The 18,800-nt window shown below is 43.0% G+C and overlaps 1 protein-coding gene across 2 annotated transcripts in view; it reads left to right on the forward strand.

Annotated features, from left to right (window-relative positions):
* Positions 1–18,534, forward strand: part of prr36a (proline rich 36a) — a 32,878-nt gene extending 14,344 nt beyond the window's left edge. The window contains exons 2-6 of one of the 2 annotated variants that reach the window (XM_063476522.1): positions 989–1,684; positions 1,831–1,921; positions 8,374–8,558; positions 9,495–12,122; positions 14,299–18,534. In XM_063476522.1, coding sequence (XP_063332592.1) covers positions 1,099–1,684; positions 1,831–1,921; positions 8,374–8,558; positions 9,495–12,122; positions 14,299–15,278 — 4,470 coding nt within the window. In that variant the 5' untranslated portion in view covers positions 989–1,098 and the 3' untranslated portion in view covers positions 15,279–18,534. The remainder of the gene's footprint in view (positions 1–988; positions 1,685–1,830; positions 1,922–8,373; positions 8,559–9,494; positions 12,123–14,298) is intronic. The other variant, XM_063476523.1, reaches the window with a different exon arrangement.
* The last annotated feature ends 266 nt before the right edge of the window (positions 18,535–18,800 follow it).

Here is an 18,800-nt window from a genome sequence, read left to right on the forward strand (position 1 = left end):
GTAGGGGGAAGTAGAGAAGGGGGTGGGTGGGGGGCTATAGAAAATCAGGAGATGAGTGTTTAGGAGGGGGTTGGTAGAGGGCTCTGTGATCAAAAGGGCAAAGACACGGGGCCTATGGGTAAAAGGGATGATTGAGGGAGGGGATAAATCCATTAAGCATCTGGGAACAGCTTTGTCCCGTCATAGCAATATAAATTTTACTTTGGTGGTTAATAAGCTAAAGATCTGCGACTCAGCTGGCACGCAATCTCCAGATTGCCCCTTGTGCTTTGTTTTCCTCAGTTCTTCACCACAGCTTCTTTATAATTAGTGTCAAGTTCTGATTTTCCACAATTTCTGTCTGCATTTTTGCCATTGCACTAAATGTGTTAACCAATCATAGGATGATATTTGTATTACATTGCATCTGTTCAACACAAAACTATCGACGGGTTATTTGATGCTTGTTTCCCACCGTCTCATCGTCTGTGGGCTCACATCTAGGAAACCCTCTCCTGGCTTTCAGCTCTCCAAACCACAGATTTTTATGTTGTTTTTTTTCCAGCATTGAGTTTTAAGCTGCTGGAAGCAATTTGGAGCAGTGTTTTTTTCTCCCTAAAATGTACAGTTAAAGCAATTCACTTTCTCTTTATTGTGGTATTTTAATGGTAATTGCCTTTAGTTTAAGTAGATTCTTGGCCATTACTGATGCATTATTGTCATGGTTGTGCCGCATTAGTTGATGGAGTAGTCACTCTAGAGGAGGGCGATTTTTGGTGAGAATATTTGCTGGCATCTCAGGCTGCTCGCTTCCTGTGTTTCTTAAACTCCCCCAAATTCCTCTGAGGCCCCTTACCATAACTGCTGTTTCCTTTGGCTGACAGGGACATGTTTATTGTGTGAATCCATGATATTGCAGCATGGTTTAATTCAGCTTTAAGTTGAAGTACATTTAGTGTAGTCAAAACTGAGCTTGGAGATTAACCCACATTTTCGTATTCTTTTTCAGCAGGACGTCCTTGTTAAGGATAAGAGGAACTGACCATTCACAGGTGTGAGCCCATAGACGTAGGTATCGGCATCAACTCCAGCAGCATCCACACGTTTCTGAAGTAGGGTATGAAACCGGATGGGGTTAGCATGGAAACCACAGAGCCCAGTGAAGGTGAAGCTACTACTGTAACAGAGCCTTCCTCATTACAAGAAAACATAACTGAACAAGCCCCATCACAGGCAGATGATGTAGCAAACGATACTGCATTAACAGCTGCTCCAAAGGCCAATGGCAAACCAGTGGCTGCGCAGGCCAAAGTCAAACCAAAAGCTGGTGGGCCTCAAACAAAGCTTTTGGCCTCTGCTGGGGCTTCCAGCTCACGGCCTGGTACTGCCTCAAATCGCACTGCGAATGATGTCAGATCCTCCTCCGGTGTTTCTGCTGCTCCAGGCAAGAAGACTGCAGCAACATCTACAGCAAAAACGTCTTCGTTAGCAGGAGCTGTACCCAAAAGGCCACTGGGTACATCAGCAGTTTCCACAACAGCCAAGAACCAAACTAGAGTGCCTGACAAGAGGTCTGCTGGACCTGCCAGGACTACCTCTGTTGCTGCTGCCACAGTAACAAATGGTACCAAACCATCAGTGAATGGCACGCCTAAGAAGAAACTTGCAACTGAGACTGTTAATGGAGCTAAACCCAAAACTACAGGTGAGTCTTAAGGAGCTGTGACAGCTTAAGGTTCAACACAGTTCTCTAAATAAGGTATTATGAATAAACTGTCTTGTTCTGATTTCTGTGTCGTCTCATTGTCTTTACTGTTTGTTTTTTGTTTGGTTTTTTCCTTCTCATTTTAGCTGTTGCCAGCAGAGCCCCTTCCACTGCTCCAAAAACCAGTGCTTTGACCACAGCTAAAGCTGCTGGTGCTGCTGCATCAAAAACCACAAGGTATGGATATCTGTCATAAACTGGGAACAAGTTCCGGCAGTTTACAAGTCTAATAGCACAGTCTGTGAAAATGATGTGGTTGGAAAGCCCCTTTATTTTATCAGTGGTGTGCCAACAGATACTCCTCTCTTCCTTCCTCCATCCTCTTCTGTTTCTTTCATACATGTCTTCCTTTTCTTTGATCTCGCTCTGAGATCAAGAGTTTTGTAATCCCCTTACAAACTGGATGAGAGGATGACTTTATCTCAATGCCCTGAAAAGCAGCAGTGAAGAACGATGCTCATTGTGGTCTTTGGGCCATTGAGTCAAATTTCACTTCAAGTGTGTGAGTCATGTTAGCAGAAATAACCTGAGACAGAGTGCCTTAACAGAACCAGTGATACTGAAGAACTACTGCTTTGTCATAGGCAGACCCCCCCCCCCCCCCCCCCCCCCCCCCCCGTGGCAGAAACCAGACCCACCTCCCCAGGGCAGAGAGCTGTTGACTTGGATCATAATCCCCTCTCATACTGGGTTGGTGGTTTGGATAGAGCGCTCTAGTTGGACTAAACAAAGCACGAATGATCCTTTTGTGTGCTGTAGAATTTAATGGTTGACCCAGTCACTGCTGTCACTTCCACTAGAAAGCTTTTGTTATGCATTTATCATGTACTGTAGGACGATTGCTACCTGAAAGCCCAAGCATGAGAAACAAGTCATTGCAAAGTTTTTGATTTTGTGAGACATTTCTGCAAATGAAGTGTTCTTTTGTTATACTTCACAAAGAATTGGACATAACAGACCAATCCAGCATCTTTCTACAGGATGTGATGTTCTGTATGGAGAGGCTTGATTAGATTTGATCTCCCCTTGCCTTTCCTCTTAATGCCCTCTTATTGAATAAAGGAATAATGTGCTGCCCTGTGCTGCATCGTCATTCCTTCAAGCAACAAAGACCCATTATATTCTTATTTGGCTGAAAGTAACTGTCATGCTGTAGATACCTGTTTATAAACTCACTAGTTTCAATACAATTTGTGAAACTGGTGCAAATATTTGTACTAGACTTGAGCATGGAAAGGAATAATGTTAAATCATTTTATTACTTGCTCGGAGATGTGTGTGGGTTTTTGTTTTTGTGTTAAATCATATTTTCAGTTTCCCTTATTCTCAGAAGTTCATTAAGCTTTAGCTGCTGAGATTGAATATTTAAGTTATTAATACTCTATGTTGTCTGTGTTTTTAATCAGCTGATTCCTCCTTGCATTACTATTCCAAAAGATGCAGTGGCTGAATCCATCTAAGATCACAGGTCTAAAAACCCAGTGATATTTGTTTTACAATGATGTAAAAAGGAGAAATGCTGCAAACTCCTAGACCAGAGAGATGATGTGGTTTTTGGTTAATCAGCTATTCATGTTCTTTTTTTTTTTTTTTTTTTTTTTTTTTTCTTCTTCTTCTTTTTTTTCCAACCAGTGGCCAAGATCATTTTATAATAGGAAAAAAAAAAAATCCAAAGCGGCACCAGGTGGTCTGTCCAGATAGCTGGAACTATTTTCTGTTACTCTGTACAAGTGTGTTTTCTGCCGGTGGAAGGGTGTGTACATGAAGAAGCAGATCCTCTGAATTAATTAGATGAGGCATTTCAAGTGTCAGAGTCTGATTACACTGCTGCATCATCCTTATGTGATTGTTTCCTGGCTGGTTTCCTGGGACTTGGCATCAGGCACTCTGCTTTCAGGAGAACGGCAGCAGGTGCCTGTTTGTTTTGTTTGTTTTTTTTTGGGGGGGGGAGTGAGACAGTAAAGTCAGTAGCGTGTCAAATCCAATGTGTAGGAACATTAGTGGTGGTGTGCATTTCACTTGGTGTTTGTGCTAGCCCTCTGTTAGAGTCGGCCACAAACATTAGCAAGACATGACATGCATTAGTCGTAAGGCTTGAATAGGGCTGGGCATTATGACAACTTTTTAGGTTTATATTTCTGTGGTTTTTATACATTAATAGGATGCAGTGTTATCCACACAACTGGATTCTACACATGCATGCACGAAGAGTATGTGTGAGCAATAATCAGCCTCCTTTCAAGTGAATTCTTCACCCAGACACAAATTTCTTTGAGAACAGACACAAATTTGTTTTTCTTAAGCTCTGCAATGTAAACTGTTGTCCATATTTTGTGTAGCGGCACATGAGTTCCTGCTGCCGGTTCTGGGCAGAATAATAGTCATTTAAATTCACTGAAATCGGTTTACCCTGTGACCGTACAGTATTATGATGATGTTTAAACTTCCTGTAACCTTTAAATGGCTCCTGACTGAGAAACTGACTGCCTTTAGAAATCGTCCTACTATTTAATGTATAAAGCATTTTCCCCAAATTTGTATTATTATTTTTTTTTTCTTTAAAGATGATTTCTGGTTCACACTATTCAGCAGTATTCTTCTTTATTGCTCCAACCTTCATAGAAATGCATACAACAGACTTTAATGGTGGTGGGGGAAGACCTGCACAAACGGGATCTCCTGTTGCTTGTAATTTCAGCTCTGCTGTGTGTACTGTATTATTATACTGCTGTGAAAACAGTAGTTATTGTTAGCCAAACTATCCTGCAGGAGGAAGCCATATTGACAATTTCGTACATGTAAATATTTCATGTGGACTTGAGTAGCAGCACACACTGCCTGAGACGAACCTCTTTCTCTCCCAACAGGAGAAGTGACTTAAAGTAATAAATCATTTAAAAATAATTTTACCAATGGAGAAAGTGAATGAAGGGTACATAGGATTTGATGATTGTGTTAGACTAATGAGCTTTTAAAAAATGGAATCGGTGCCTGGGAACAGTGGGAATAAAATCTGATTGATCAGCAGTGCTGGGTCTGTGAACACTCGTGAACAGTGAAGTCAGGAATGTTTTATTTATTTCAGGGTTTCTTAGCTACACCATGTAACAGACACAACATCACTGGGACTGAGACATCCTCCAGTGCTCTGAAACAGATTAAGATTAATAACTGGAGTAGAAGCCAAATGTTGTCAGATCTGACATTTGCTTTGGTCCACTCTCCTCCGATGATGGGTTGTGGTGTCCTTGCACTGACTGAGCAATCTGTTCTTTTCCACCCCACCCCCTCTTTCCTTCTCTCTTCTCTGCCTCTTCATCCCTTTTTCTCCTGCCTTCTGTACATGCACAGTGCTGGGAATTTGGCCAGGAACTCCTTAAGTCCTCCTTAAAACCTCCACATCCATCTAAAATTCAAACTAATTTATCATTTACCTGCACGCACAATAAAATTCAGCCCATGTCATGTTGCTGAACAGTCTATAAGATGATTAATATTCAAAGGGTCAACATGGGAAATGGACAGAATTGGTGGTGGGCAGTTCTCCTGGATCTGTAGACTTGCTAAAAGCAAAATTGCAATCGAAAATGCATTCAGATTTTTTTGCATTATCCCTTTAGGGATGAAATAGTCATTTCTCACCAACAGTGTTGGCAGGGAGCAGGATTACTCCAACAGGAAAGACCCATGGCATCTGTCACACTGCCAGTGGGTGCCTAGAGCATTAGAGCCAAAAACTGGCTGCACAGCTACCGCTAGGCTCCAGACTCTGCACTGAGTTGATTCATGCCTTGACTCTTTATTGTCAAGGAGATAACAGAAAGCCCACACAAGCCTTAGGAATGTGTGTGCCTCTGTAGAAGGAGTAAATCAGCTTGTTTTGGACAGGCTACAAACCAAACAAGGTACTGCAGGAGCTATCCATCTCACTCTACACCATTTGAAGTGATGTGAGTGGAAAGGGAGTGGGGGGGGCAAAGACAAAAGATTGTATAATTAAACTACAATGTGTGCAGTGTGTCCAGTAGATCAGTAAAATAAAAATGTCATTTTTTTTTTAAGGATAAACTGATTTGATTAAAGTGTAATGGGTATACTTTTTATTTTGGTGTATTATATAAATGTGTCAAATTCAATAAAGCAAAGTGCAACAAAAAAACAACACTGACTTACTAGATGTAGGAAAGGGGGTTGTAGATGGAGTAGGTGTGGCTTCCAAAAGCCCCTCAAGCTCATGTTTACACTTCCAGTTTTGGCAAAACAGATGTTGCAGATGCTCAGTGCATTAATGACGTGGGTGTATTACGGCATCTGCTCTAAATATTAATGACTGCATGGCAAGGAAAGCCCATTAAGTATCAGTGACTCCCCTCCTTTGTCGACCTTTGGCTTTCTGATGACCTCATGTTAGGACATTAACATCACATGGATGGCTGTTCAGAGCCTCTCATCTCTTTGGACTGTGGTTTGTATTGATTTCAGGCCTCCGTTGGCAGGAAATGTAATCTGTACTATTACATCAACAGCAGAACCACCAGCCACCACCCATAGACCATGTGTGAAGGCATTAATGGGGACTGTCTTTTCCTCTTTGTGCTGGTTCTCTGGATCAAAATTGATGAGATGTGACTTGCTATAAAACAGTGGAAGGCAGAGCAGGGTTGTTTGAGGTTATGTCTGTGAACTCCTGCTACCCTCTCTATGCCCATCACTTTACTGTCTTTTCTCTCTCGCTCGCAAGTCATTAACTCAATTTTGTCCACCTTGATCCCTCTTATAATTGGGTGGTGCTGTCAGGTTATATTTTGCTTGCATGCAGTATTGGATAGGAAACGGCTTCAGTAAATTTTTCCTAGTGTCTTGTGGTTTTGTTTTGGGGGGGGTTTTCTTTGTGGTGTGTTGTTTTTTTTTTTTTTTTTTTTTTTTTTTTTTTTTTTTTTTTTTTTTTTTTTTTTTTAACTGAAATCTTAGATCTGTGCCCACTGCCTTCATGTGTCTGCTGTTGTTCATTTGTGTTTTCCTGCTTTTTATCAGTACCCAACCTTAAGTCTGGGCTGATATTATCTCGATGTATGGCACAATTTGCTGTGTTTGGGCTGCCCTTTACATTACGATCCAAATCATCTATCTGATAGCAGCCAATTACAACATCCCTTAGCTATGTCTGTACAGTGGCTGTCTGATCTCTAGGAAAACAGATGGCCATTGTAATGGTTATTGTAATGTGGGAGAAGCATGCAACCCAACTGAACAGCATCAACGTTATTGTGCATTCTCCTGTTCATGTCTGTATCAGCTACCAAATCAGTAGGCCAGGTCAAAAAGAGTAAGATGCAAGGAAGATTTTTGTGCTTGTGAAGAGTCCTCGTAGTTCCTGAAGGGAAAAACTAGCCTGTCTTTGTTAGAAAAATGGTTTGCATGTGAATTTTTTTATAGGCTGAGATTTTGCATCATTTGTTCAATGTAGCAACTGCAACTTGCTCATTTAACCAACTCTCTTTACTTGTAAGTCAGTTAAAGAAGTAGTGTACAACAGCCCAGGTTATCGACTCCATTTAATAAAATAATTTTAAAAAATAAATAAAATTGACAACACCTATGACAAATTATTAGTCAGCGAAATTACCTTGGCCACCTACTAAAATTAAGCATGTTTAAAACAGTTATGCACTGGGTTCACTGTTCAAACCTGTAATCTTTTACAGTCTGTGTCTTGGAGCTTGCAGGCTAAAGATTGCCTAATGTCTGATGCACAAAGGCTGTTGATTGCTTCAGTGTGCTCCTGCTTATAGTCTGGTGCATTCATAGCTACTGAATGGGCGGCATGTACTTCTTTCTCCACACTGTCCACACAACGTCCTTTCTCATTAGTATTTCCAGTAGTGCGTATTCATCATTAGTATTTCCAGTAGTGCGTATTCATCTAAAGTAAAATATTTCTTGCTGCGTGTCACATGTGAGGAAGAAAAACTGGAAATAATCAAGACCTGAAGCTGTCAGAAGCTCATGTATGAAAGTGTCTATAATGTAATATAATGACACTCTGTTGTAGGCATAGTGTAAATGACATGCTGAGGCAGATATACTGTGAAGGACTTACTAGGGAAGCAGTAAAAGGTGAGGTGTGTGGCAATAGTAGATTCAGCTTTTTGTAGTTGCAGTTGGTGTGACTTAGTAGATCACTGCAGTGTCTCACGAGAACTCCAGACTGAGTAGCAAATCAGGACCTTGGTAAAGAAGAGACTGTAAAATGTTCTTCTCTACCATCAACTGTTCTTTGGGCCTTTTATGGCTATTAGTTCCCATTTCTCTCCTCATTGTGCTTTAATCTTCAGTTGGTTGTTTTGTTTTGGTTTTTTTTTTTTTGGGGGGGGTGAAGAAGGCATTATTACATGGCTGTAGATGAAAGGTGCTGTTAATGGATTCCCGTTGTTGAAATTACCTTTGTGGCTTATATTAGTTGATCATTTATTTATGCTCGTAAATGCATACAGAGGTGAAGTCTTTGATTGCATGCTTGGGCTTTTGTTAACAAAATGAATGAACCACACAAAGCTGTGTGTTTAGGGTTTTTTTTTTTTTTGTTTTTTGTTTTTTTCCCCCCCTTCATTGTTTTTCTCTGCCTGCAGGCCGCCTGCAGGTCTCTCAACTTCTAGACTTACGTCCGCCACATCCAGGCCTCCCGCAGCTACAACCAAGCTCTCCACCACTCAAACTGCTAAAACTACTGTTTCCAGAGTTAATACAGCCCCATCTACTGGCAGGACCACATCAGCACAGCCTAAACCACCAGCAGCAGCTGCTGCTAAGAAAGGTGAGAAGACCTCGTTCTTACAAGACACACTTCTGAAACAAAGTCCAATTTGAGTCTGTATATCGGAGGCCTAGATAATGGTCAGATTTAATATCTGTAGTAAGTCTCAGCATATGTTTTTAGATATTAGTGGAAAAAAAATGTTTGTGTGAATCTTTGGAATACAAATGCCTTGTATTTGTTTCTGCTTTAGCACTTTGTACTCAAATTAAAATAGTCAGCTACCTGCATTTGACTACTGGATTACTGTAATTCTCTTTATTTTGGGGTGAGTCGATCTTCTGTTTCTCGACTGCAGCTAGTTCAGAATGCGGCTGCACGCCTTTTAACTGGTACTCGTAGATGCGAGCATATCACCCCAGTTTTATGTTCACTTCATTGGCTGCCCGTGCATTTTAGGATCCATTTTAAGCTGCTTTTATTTGTTTTTAAATGTTTGTCCAATGCTGCCCCTCTGTACCTCTCTGAGCTTCTTCATCCATACATACCATCCCGGTCCCTCAGGTCGGCAGACCAGCTCCTTCTGAGTGTGCCCAGGACTAATCGTAAGCTCAGAGGGGATCGGGCGTTTGCTGTGGCAGAACCAAAATTGTGGAATGAATTGCCTTTACATGTTAGACAGGCACCTTCCTTATCGGTTTTTAAATCACGTCTTAAAACATATTTATTTACCTTGGCTTTCAGCACAGCAGGACTTGATGTCTCTTAATGTTTTCTTATTAATTATATTATTTTTAATTTTAAGATATTTTATATGTAATTTAAACTGTTTTCTCTCTGTTTTATTTTTGTAGCACTTTGGTCAACATTGTTGGATGTAAAGTGCGTTATAAATAAATATGCTATGCTACTCGTACATCAGCTATAGCTGCATTATGATCAACCAGTAGGAGTGTATGAATTTGTTTTATTAATTTTTATTTATCTTCTCACCAGATGTCACTCGACCACCATTTACTACAGCAGCCAAGAAACCCACAACAGCTGCTACTACCAAAAAACCCGAACCCTCTAAACCCGTGGCCACCGTAAAGGTGAGCACTACATCTAAATCATCCACGACGAAACCAGTAGACTCAAAGGCATCACAGTTCAAACCACAACAGCCTGCAAAACATGCCCTCACAAAGAAACCCATTGCTTCTCAACGATTACCTGCCACTAGCAGACCACCCTTTGGCCAAACGCCACCTTCCTCTCCAGCCAACAAAGCGGCAAACTGCACGCCCTCTAAAACAAAACGTGGACCCAAACCCACTCAGACTGTCCCACCATTCTCTGCCTCCAAGAAGAAAGACGTTTCAAACACTACCACATCTGCTGAAGCGTCAGAGAGTAACGCGGCTGCTGCAGTAGCCGCTACTGCAGCTGCAGTTGCAGCTGGTACTGCAGCAGCAGCTGTGCTAACTGAAACACAAGCAGAGGCCAAAGCAGCCTTACCACAAGAGTCATCCTTTGCTGCACCAGAGGAGGTGCCTGCCCCAGTTTTGCCTCAGGAGACCACTGCAGAGATGGCACCTCAAGAGGTCCCTCAAAGCCAAGAAGTGGCTCACTCTCCTCCACCGTGCTCTGAGACAACCTTACTAGAGAAGTCTCCGCTCAAAAAAGAAGTTGAAGGCAGTGCTCCCTTAACAACAACAACAACAACAACAACAGCACAGGAGCCAACCCCTTCTTCAGTCATGCCTTCATTATCACCTGAGGTCTCAACTCCAGACTTGTCAGAAGCGAATGTTGACTTGTTAACAGACCAGGCCTCCTCTGCATCTGCAGTCCTTCCAGCAGCGGCAAATGCTGTCCCTCAGATAGTCCCTCCGGCCAATCTAAATGAGGAAGAAGATGAAGAGGAGAGGGAGGGAAGCCAGCTGGTTTCTGTGTCTGAAATGAGTGGAACCACACAGCCCACAGAGGAGTCCCGTCCTGGGTCAGCTGGACTAGTCGGGGGGTCTGCTTGGAGAGCCGGTGGTGCCTTGCTCTCTGAGCTGGACTCTGAGGAGGTGAGCGGCAGTCAGCAGGGTGCATCTGAACTGAGCGCCCCTGGTGTCCTGGAGGGCACAGAAAGCACTGATGATCTGGGAGATGGTAGTCTCAAAGGAGCCATTGACATGGAAGGAGCCTCAGCAGGTTCTCCTGACTTTGAGAAGGTTCCTGACATACCAGTTAATGATTTTGATGAAGACGAAGATGACGATGAGGACGAGAATGATCGTGTGATTGACATGGATGTAGGCTCCGAGCGGACAGATGAACCACCAAGACCCAGGCATGACAATGATGTAGAAGAGGAGGAAGACGATGATGTGGAGATGGCGAGTGAGGGGGTGACTGAAAGTGGGTTAGAAAGCTACGGGAATGCAGATGAGGATGACTTTGCTGAGGATGAAAGGCTGGACAACTTGAACAGGGTGGCCCAACCACCACCTCCGCCGCCTCTGCTGCCTGCTGCACCAGCTGCTCAGTGGGACCAGCTAAACCCTTTTGCAGATCCCTGGGCAGAACATCAACCTCAACAGCAACAGCGGGTTCTTGAGCCTGAGCTGGTAGGAGCAGCTGCAGCAAGCCCTTTAGCAGACCCTTTGCGAGCAGATTCTGAGACCCCAACTCAGACCTCAGCTCATGCCTGGCTGGAAATGGGATCTGCCCCTTTTGTTCATGAAAGCCTAGAAGTTCCCCATCATTTGTCTATCAAAGAGGAGCCACAAAATCTAGAGGGCCAAATGTACTTTAATCAGACCAATACAGCTCCAATGCAGACTGCGCACCCGCCCCCCCTCTCTGCACCTGGAATGTCTCTGTCAAGCACCGTTAGCAGTGAGACCAGCACACCTGAGGAACTGGGGGACTATAACCGAGACGTAAAGCTCCAGCCGCAAAGTTCACAAACCCCAGTGCTTTCTCCACAGCCTGATCTGGAGGGAGGAGATGAGGAGGAAACTGAGCCAGAGACCCTCCCTGCTGATGAAGTTTTGGGAGGCCCTGCAACTGCCCCAACCTCCAACCCATCCTCATCCTCAGTAACAGAAGATGAGGCCAGTGACACAGAAGGAGAAGCTCAGCTGGATGATTCCTTGGAGACGCCACTAGTCGCCAACATAACCTTTGACAGCCAGCCTTCAGCCCAGCGCTGCCTGTCCACTGTGGAAGAGGGAGAGGAGGCTGAGACGGAGACGGAGGGCCGTGCAGGGGAAGACACCACTCCACCCTCGGCTACTTCACTGGCATCCTATGGCTTCGACACAATCACCACAACTTCAAACTCCAACGCTCAGTCCACAGGGGAGAACTGTATCAAAAGCCCTGGTATTTTCTCCTTGGAGGAGCTGCCCGAGGAAGCCAAGGAGTCCTGTTTGATCCCACAACCCTGTCTCGCAGAGCAGCAGTACATAGAGTGTGGGAAGCAGGAAGGAGAGTCGGCTCATCATGTCAGAGAGGAAGCGCCGGGGTCAGAAGAAGCGCCAGATCGTTCATCCACTCACCGTTTACAGCAACCAGAGGAAAACCTGGATGATGCCCAGCCTCCATACTATTCTGCTGTGTGTGATAAAACTGAGGACTCTTTTGCAGGTAACGTATAGTTCATCATCTCCCTAACAGCCCAAATCATGACCCTGTCCTCCTTTTGGCCCTGTAGACCAGTCTCCCCTTAATATCAGTTAGATTTCTTGTTGTTTGATCTGCAATCTTTGGGTGTGGATGTAATCAAAGTTAAACTCCAAAAAAAAAAAAAAAAAAAGGGAAAAAAGAAACGGAGAGCAAAAACAGGACAGCCATGGCACTTCAACCTGATATTAAATTTTCATTTAGAGCATATGGCTTCAATTCCTGTATGTGCAATAGCTATGTCTATTTACATGTAATGTGTGAGCGTGCCTGGGTTTTGGTTTCTGTTCAACACAGAATTTTGTGGCTGCCCTGAACTGGCATGGATGTGATGTGTCTGTTTACAGCTCTTAACGAGGGAAGCATAACAAAAGAAATGTGGAATGATATGTTTCCATGTGTATTTATCCTGTTGCATTTTACTGAACTAAGAAGCTAATGGCTAATCACGAGATTCTGATTGTATGTTCATGTTTGAGTTTGCTCTCCTACATTACACAGGCTTAATCTTCTTGCACTTTAAATTGTACCCTGTCCTTTTTTCTTTTGTTCATCCATCTTTTTGGAGTAATGAACCTTAAAACTTTAAATAAAGATTAGATTTTTACTGTGATTTATCCTCCTACTCTACAGTTTTATTGAAGTGGGCATTTGGGAACAGCATGTAAATGCTTTTAATTGATGATGTATGGATTTGTATATATAATAAGTCCTCACATTACTGCTATTAAACTTATGTCCTTTTAATAACTGTCATACACTTGCAGAGAAACATACTTGAGTTATACTTTTATTTTGAAAATCGGACTTGGTAAGCAGTGAGACTCATCCCTAACCTCAAGGACTTATATCACAGGTGTCCAGCTCCAGGCCTCAAGGGCCGGTGTCCTGCAGGTTTTAGATGTGTCCTTGATCCAACACAGCTGATTTAAATGGCTAAATGACCTCCTCAACATGTCCTGAAGTTCTCCAGAGGCCTGGTAATGGAAAATCATGTGATTCAGGTGTGTTGACCCAGGGTGAGATCTAAAACCTGCAGGACACCGGCCCTCGAGGCCTGGAGTTCGACACCCCTGACTTAAATGGTCTAAATATCATAAGCTGAATGAGTGAACTGATCATTCATTGAATCAGACCCTCGAACACATCTCAAGCGGCCAAGAAGTTTGAAGCCTCATCGTCGGGCATCGATGGAACCAGCTCTGCTCATTCTTCTTCTACTACTGCAATTTCCCTCCAGTTCACTGAGGGTGTGTTGCTATTTCAGCTCTTTTCTACTGCCCTTTAAGCATTCTCGCTGCACTGTGTTAATGTTAACCGAGCTTATGCATGTCAGTGTTGCACACTGGGTTGATTTCATCTCATTACTTTGGATTGGTGTGTTCGGGGACAGCTCGATAGCTTGGTTCTAGAACAATATCTACCTTTTTTTCTTTTTCCATTTGAGTTCTTCTAAAGCCAAGCTATGATTTTTGGTTTCTCTTGTGATGCTGGATGTCTGAAAATGCATGGAGAGCTTTTGCATGCATCACTGGTTGTCTAACTATAAACTCTGTTCACGGGTGATGACTGTCAAGAGCTTGCAGTAAGCTTTTCTTTGGTTGTTCATGTCTCACTGTATTTGATAGTGATTGCATATACAGGAAGTTTGGCTGCTTTTTTTGCACATTTAAAAAAAAAAAAACAAAAAAAAAAAACAAACAAACCACGAAACAAAAACCTTTTGCTCTCTGCACAAATTTCCCACCCTCGGCCCAGTCACTGCCCTGAGTCACCTCGCCTTAGGAAATTATTTTTGTTTTGTTTTGGTGTGTTGAAATTTATTTTTTTCATTATTATTTAATTATTTAAACTTAAAAAAAAAATGGCTCCACCCCTCTGACAATGCCACACTGTCACTTGCAAAATTACAGATAACTGCTGGTCACTTTGGTGCTGTAGGCTACTGGCAGACGTTTGGCCTTGGCTTTACAGTGCTTTCACCATTTCTTTATCTAGTACGAGCCTTTAAAGGCTGCCCTTTCCCTCTACACCCTTTCTGCTTGTACTCACACTGCACCGCTGTCACTGTCCTGCTGCCTGTTACCTCCTGTTGTATGTCATGCTACTTGAATCTTCCTTCCCACTTCCTCTCTCACAGGCTTCACTGCACTACCGCACCCTCACCGCCGCGATCACGCAGCATACACCAGAGCCTACTATGACATTATCAAACCTCACAGCGCCGGCGTTACCCCACCGAGGCTGACCTGTGCCGACCTCCCTCCCAGGAGCCTTGGGCAGCAGGCGCTGAGCCCTCAGCTCCGCAGGCTGGAGCAACATCAGAGACAGCTGCAGGAGCTGCAACAACGTAGGGAACAACAGAGCAAACCACTTGAGGAGGCGGAGCAGGAGAGGAAGAGGAGGCAGGAAGAGGAGCAGAGAAGGAAGAAAGAGGAAGCTGAAGAAGAAATAAAGCGCAATAAAGAGGAGGAGGAAAGGCGGATAAAGGAGCAAGCAGAGGCAGCCAAGAAAGAGGAGGAGGAGCTTAGACAGAGGAGAGACCTGGAGCTGCAGCTGCAGCAGCAACAAGAGGAGCTGAAGCAAAGGCAGCAAATCATGCAGTGGCAGCAGGAGCTACAGCAGTCTAACAAAGGTCAGACGGTGTTGCTGTCCCCCTCCTCTGCCCTCTGCACCATCTACGAAGCCCTGGAGAACACTGATGAAGAGGAAGTGGATGGTGAGGAAGAAATAAAGGAGCTAAAACCCACTAAACACAAGGAACCTAAGCAAAAGGACGTTCTCCATCCTTCCCAGGATGGAGAAAGTTCCTCCCCTTCCCAGTCTCCAGAGCGGCCTCCACCCTTGGACCTGGACTGGGGGAAGAAAGTGGACATAGTCCAACAGCTGATTAATCAGACCCTGCTACTGAATGGAGATAGTTGCTCCTCGCTGCTGTTGTTGCCAGGAGGTGCAGGAGGCACACTGAGCCCCCTGGAGAGCAGCATGTGGCCCAGTCTGCTGCCTTCACTTGCTCCTCCCTCTGCCACGGTCACCTCTGTGAGTAGTTTCTCCCCCGAGGCCACGGGCAGTTCGCCACAGGGGGAGTGGACGGTGGTAGAGCTGGAGACTCACCACTGAAGGACCAGTGGTGAGTCCTTCAGTGGTGACACATTCATACAGGGAACGTGACACAAGTCCTGCCAGTTTATGCACACACCACAGGGTGACAAACAGTCTACTGTATAAACTCCCGATATTCACTCCTGGAGAAGAGCCGTATGGATTGAGGTAAACATTTTGGGCTGGGCATCATCAATATTACATAATCTGATAGGGAACATAAATGAGATCACACTTCTAAAGTCACAATTTTCAGAGTACATGAAGGGATCACAAAGGCAAATTGTATTACTCTGCCCAGACCCATGATCATGTGGTGCTGTAGATCAGTGGTTCCCAACCAGGGTGGCGAATGACTTTGTTCCATGCACTCTTTATTTTTTTAGACTTTCTTTGAATCTTGTTTTTCTTCCAAACTACTGAGTATGTCTACTTACTGGGGGCTTTGAAAGCAGCTAAAATTCAGAGCTGTGGCAAAAAGTGACCAATGTTATTTTTAAGAGATTGTAAGTCCAAAAAAGTTTGGAACCACTGCCCCGAGTTAATTTCAGAGATGATGGTTTTTCTTCCTGTACTGTGAAAACAAGCACAAACAAAACTGTTACCAATGTTTGGTGGTGCTACAGTTGAATTATTGGCTGGTTCTCAAAACACGTTGCTGTTAATTAATGCAAAAAAGTTAATGGAGTAAGACTCTCAGGCAGTATTCAAGATAGTAAATTAAACTAAATGGACTGAAAAGGTAAAACGTCTTTAGGTAAATATTTAAAATTCTTCTCTGTGAGTAGGAAAAATGTTCATTGCCAACAGTATAAAGAGAAATGTATCCATAGCATCAATCGCCGTATGTTTGGTCGTATTTCTATGCTCGTTTATTTTTACTATTCTGAATGAGAAAATGGATCAGATTAGAGCCCGAGCTGATAAATGTTTGTCCAGAAGACTGACTTCCCTGATGGAAGCACATTTGAAATGCCACAAGCAGCAACCAGCTGATCTGAGCAGAGTGTAAAAGGAACATTTTAAACAGCATTGTCATATTTTCTTAGCAAGGACAATTTTAAAGAAAACAGTTTCATGTGTCTGAAACAAACAAACAAACAAACAAAAAAAATCAACCAATGTCGAATTTTTGAATTGCCAAACATTAGTCTTAAAATTCTAAATCAGTCAGGCTTGCTTCAGTGATATTCAAACCTGATTTTTAGGTCTGCTTTAGCGTGCATGCAAAATCAGGCTAGACTGAAGAACAGGACCTGAGCTGTGACACCGCCTGAGAGCCTTCGCTGAAAGCCTCACTCTGCAGGCGAAGAACCTGAGCTTCATCTCTGCCGATGAAACTCAAGCAGATGAGCACAACCTGACGCCGCACGCTGAAACTCAGTACCTCTCTTACCTCTCGCACAACTCTAAACACCAACTTTACACACTAGAACATCACACACCTGAAACCATACGATCACTAACAGACTCCCATCATGCACCACATCTATTGACTGACAGGGTGGAACTGGACACTGTTGCTGAATCTCTGTACTCGTGCACAGACAGTGCCAAACAGCAACTGCTGATCCCAGTAAGGCAAACTGTTCCTCACTTGAACCCGCGATTTTTGTTGTGTGGGTGTTTTTGTTTTGTTTTGGTTTTTTTTTTTTTTTTAAATCAAAGCCATACCTGTTAATTTGTTTGTGTTTACATGCATCATCATCACTTTAGGTAAAAGTGGGAACACACTCAGATTGCACTTAATGCAATTCCTTATAGTATTTAAAATTTTTACCCGTTCAAATCTAGTTATTCTTGAGGCCTAGACGTCTCCGTTGTCCCATTTTAATGTAAGTTATTCCATACTGAGGTCAAAGAAATCGTTAGATTAGGAAATGATGTCAGTCTGAGCTGCTCAGATCGCAGTTCCTCACCAAAGGTCAGTACAACCTGTGGTCTGTGCAACCCTTTTGAAACACTGGAATCAGGTTTTAGTAAGCTTGTGTTCTTATTATTATTATTATTATTATTATTATTATTATTATTATTATTATTATTATTATTATTATTATTGTTTAGAATGGACAGAACTGGTTAGTGTTTAAATGCTTTTGCAGGATCTGTAGCCCAACGTTATATTTAAATAGTCTTCCTTAGGTTCTCATACTTGCGTTGCTTCAGTGACAGACTGCATGACTTAAGGCCAGCTGTCAGATGCAGATTCAACGCAACCACTGAGCTCTGGGTTTAACCGACACTGCTGTGAGGTGCGAGGAGATGTTTAAAAGACTGGACGCAGCTTATTCTGGGTGTTAACTGTTGAAACTGTGAGCTGCAGTATGAAGAGTGCGTGTTGTTATATCCGTGCCGTATGTTGATGTCCATTTGTGTTTAATGGGATTCTGCTTCTAGTTGTGAATCTAAATGGAGGGCTCATAAATCTGGTACTCGTCCCCCCCCCCTCGCCCCCTCCCCTCCATCCACATCCTGTTGAGTCAGTTCTTGGCTCGCTGCCTTGGCCTTTCCGCTGTGGATCAGTGGCATAAAGACTGAATTGTGTTTGATAATGGAATTCAAAGCAGGGACCCGAATATTAAACCGCAGACTGAGACTCTATGTTCGGTACTTTTGCCCTTTCCCACGATTGGCTCCAGCAGATAGTCCTCCACATGTTCGAGCGTATTCTAAAGTTTTCATTCCTGCAGCTCCAGGCGGGGAACACGTGGCGCTCAGTATTTTTTTTTTTTTTTTTTTTTTTTTTTTTTTATGTCCTTGGTGTGTTTTCAAGTATTTGCGGGTATATCATTAAAGACTGATCACTGTAATGAAGGGATACTCCACTTTACTTTTGTACTTCAGAGTTTTAGAGTTATAGTAGCAGTTTAAGAGTTATATTTAGATTTTTATTGAATAGAGAATGAAAGATGTTGAGTGTAAATGGTAGATTTTATTCTTTCTAAGTAAATTGCCTTTCTTCATGTTCAACCAACAGAACTAATGAGCTGAATGGTTACAAGGTCAAACTGAACACATTTCATTATTTACTTAGGCTCAGAGTCCGTCGGTCTCTCATTTGCTTTGTAATTTATTGAAAATGAAGCCTGTGCGTGCGCTCCTTTTAATGTCTTTATGAACCGGGTGAAATGAACCGAATCGGGCCGTCTCGCTCGAGGCCCCACCGTGGCAGCTTGTTCTGAAGTGTAACATTTTTGTTCATTTCTGTAGACAAATCTGTGATTGTGTGTAATTATTACAATGCAATGTTTCATGTAAATAAAATGTTTTTTTTTAATAACACTTTGCCTTTTCTCAACATGAGTGGTTACAAATTGTACAACTGTGGGAATGTTGAAAACATCAGACATGAACTCTTCAGAAATCTTTTACAACATAGAAACCAAACATGCAAACTTCACAGTATTGTTGAACAACCTCACCTCCTCAGGTTTTCAGGCGCCTCCGTGTTTTTACAGCTAATAAAAGTAGAACTGTTTCTCTTCTGATGTCCAGATGCAAACTAAAAGACACTGAACCTTCTAACAGCTGGACACTCTA

The sequence above is a fragment of the Pelmatolapia mariae genome, linkage group LG6 (assembly GCF_036321145.2).
Source record: "Pelmatolapia mariae isolate MD_Pm_ZW linkage group LG6, Pm_UMD_F_2, whole genome shotgun sequence".
NCBI classification, from domain to species: domain Eukaryota; kingdom Metazoa; phylum Chordata; class Actinopteri; order Cichliformes; family Cichlidae; genus Pelmatolapia; species Pelmatolapia mariae.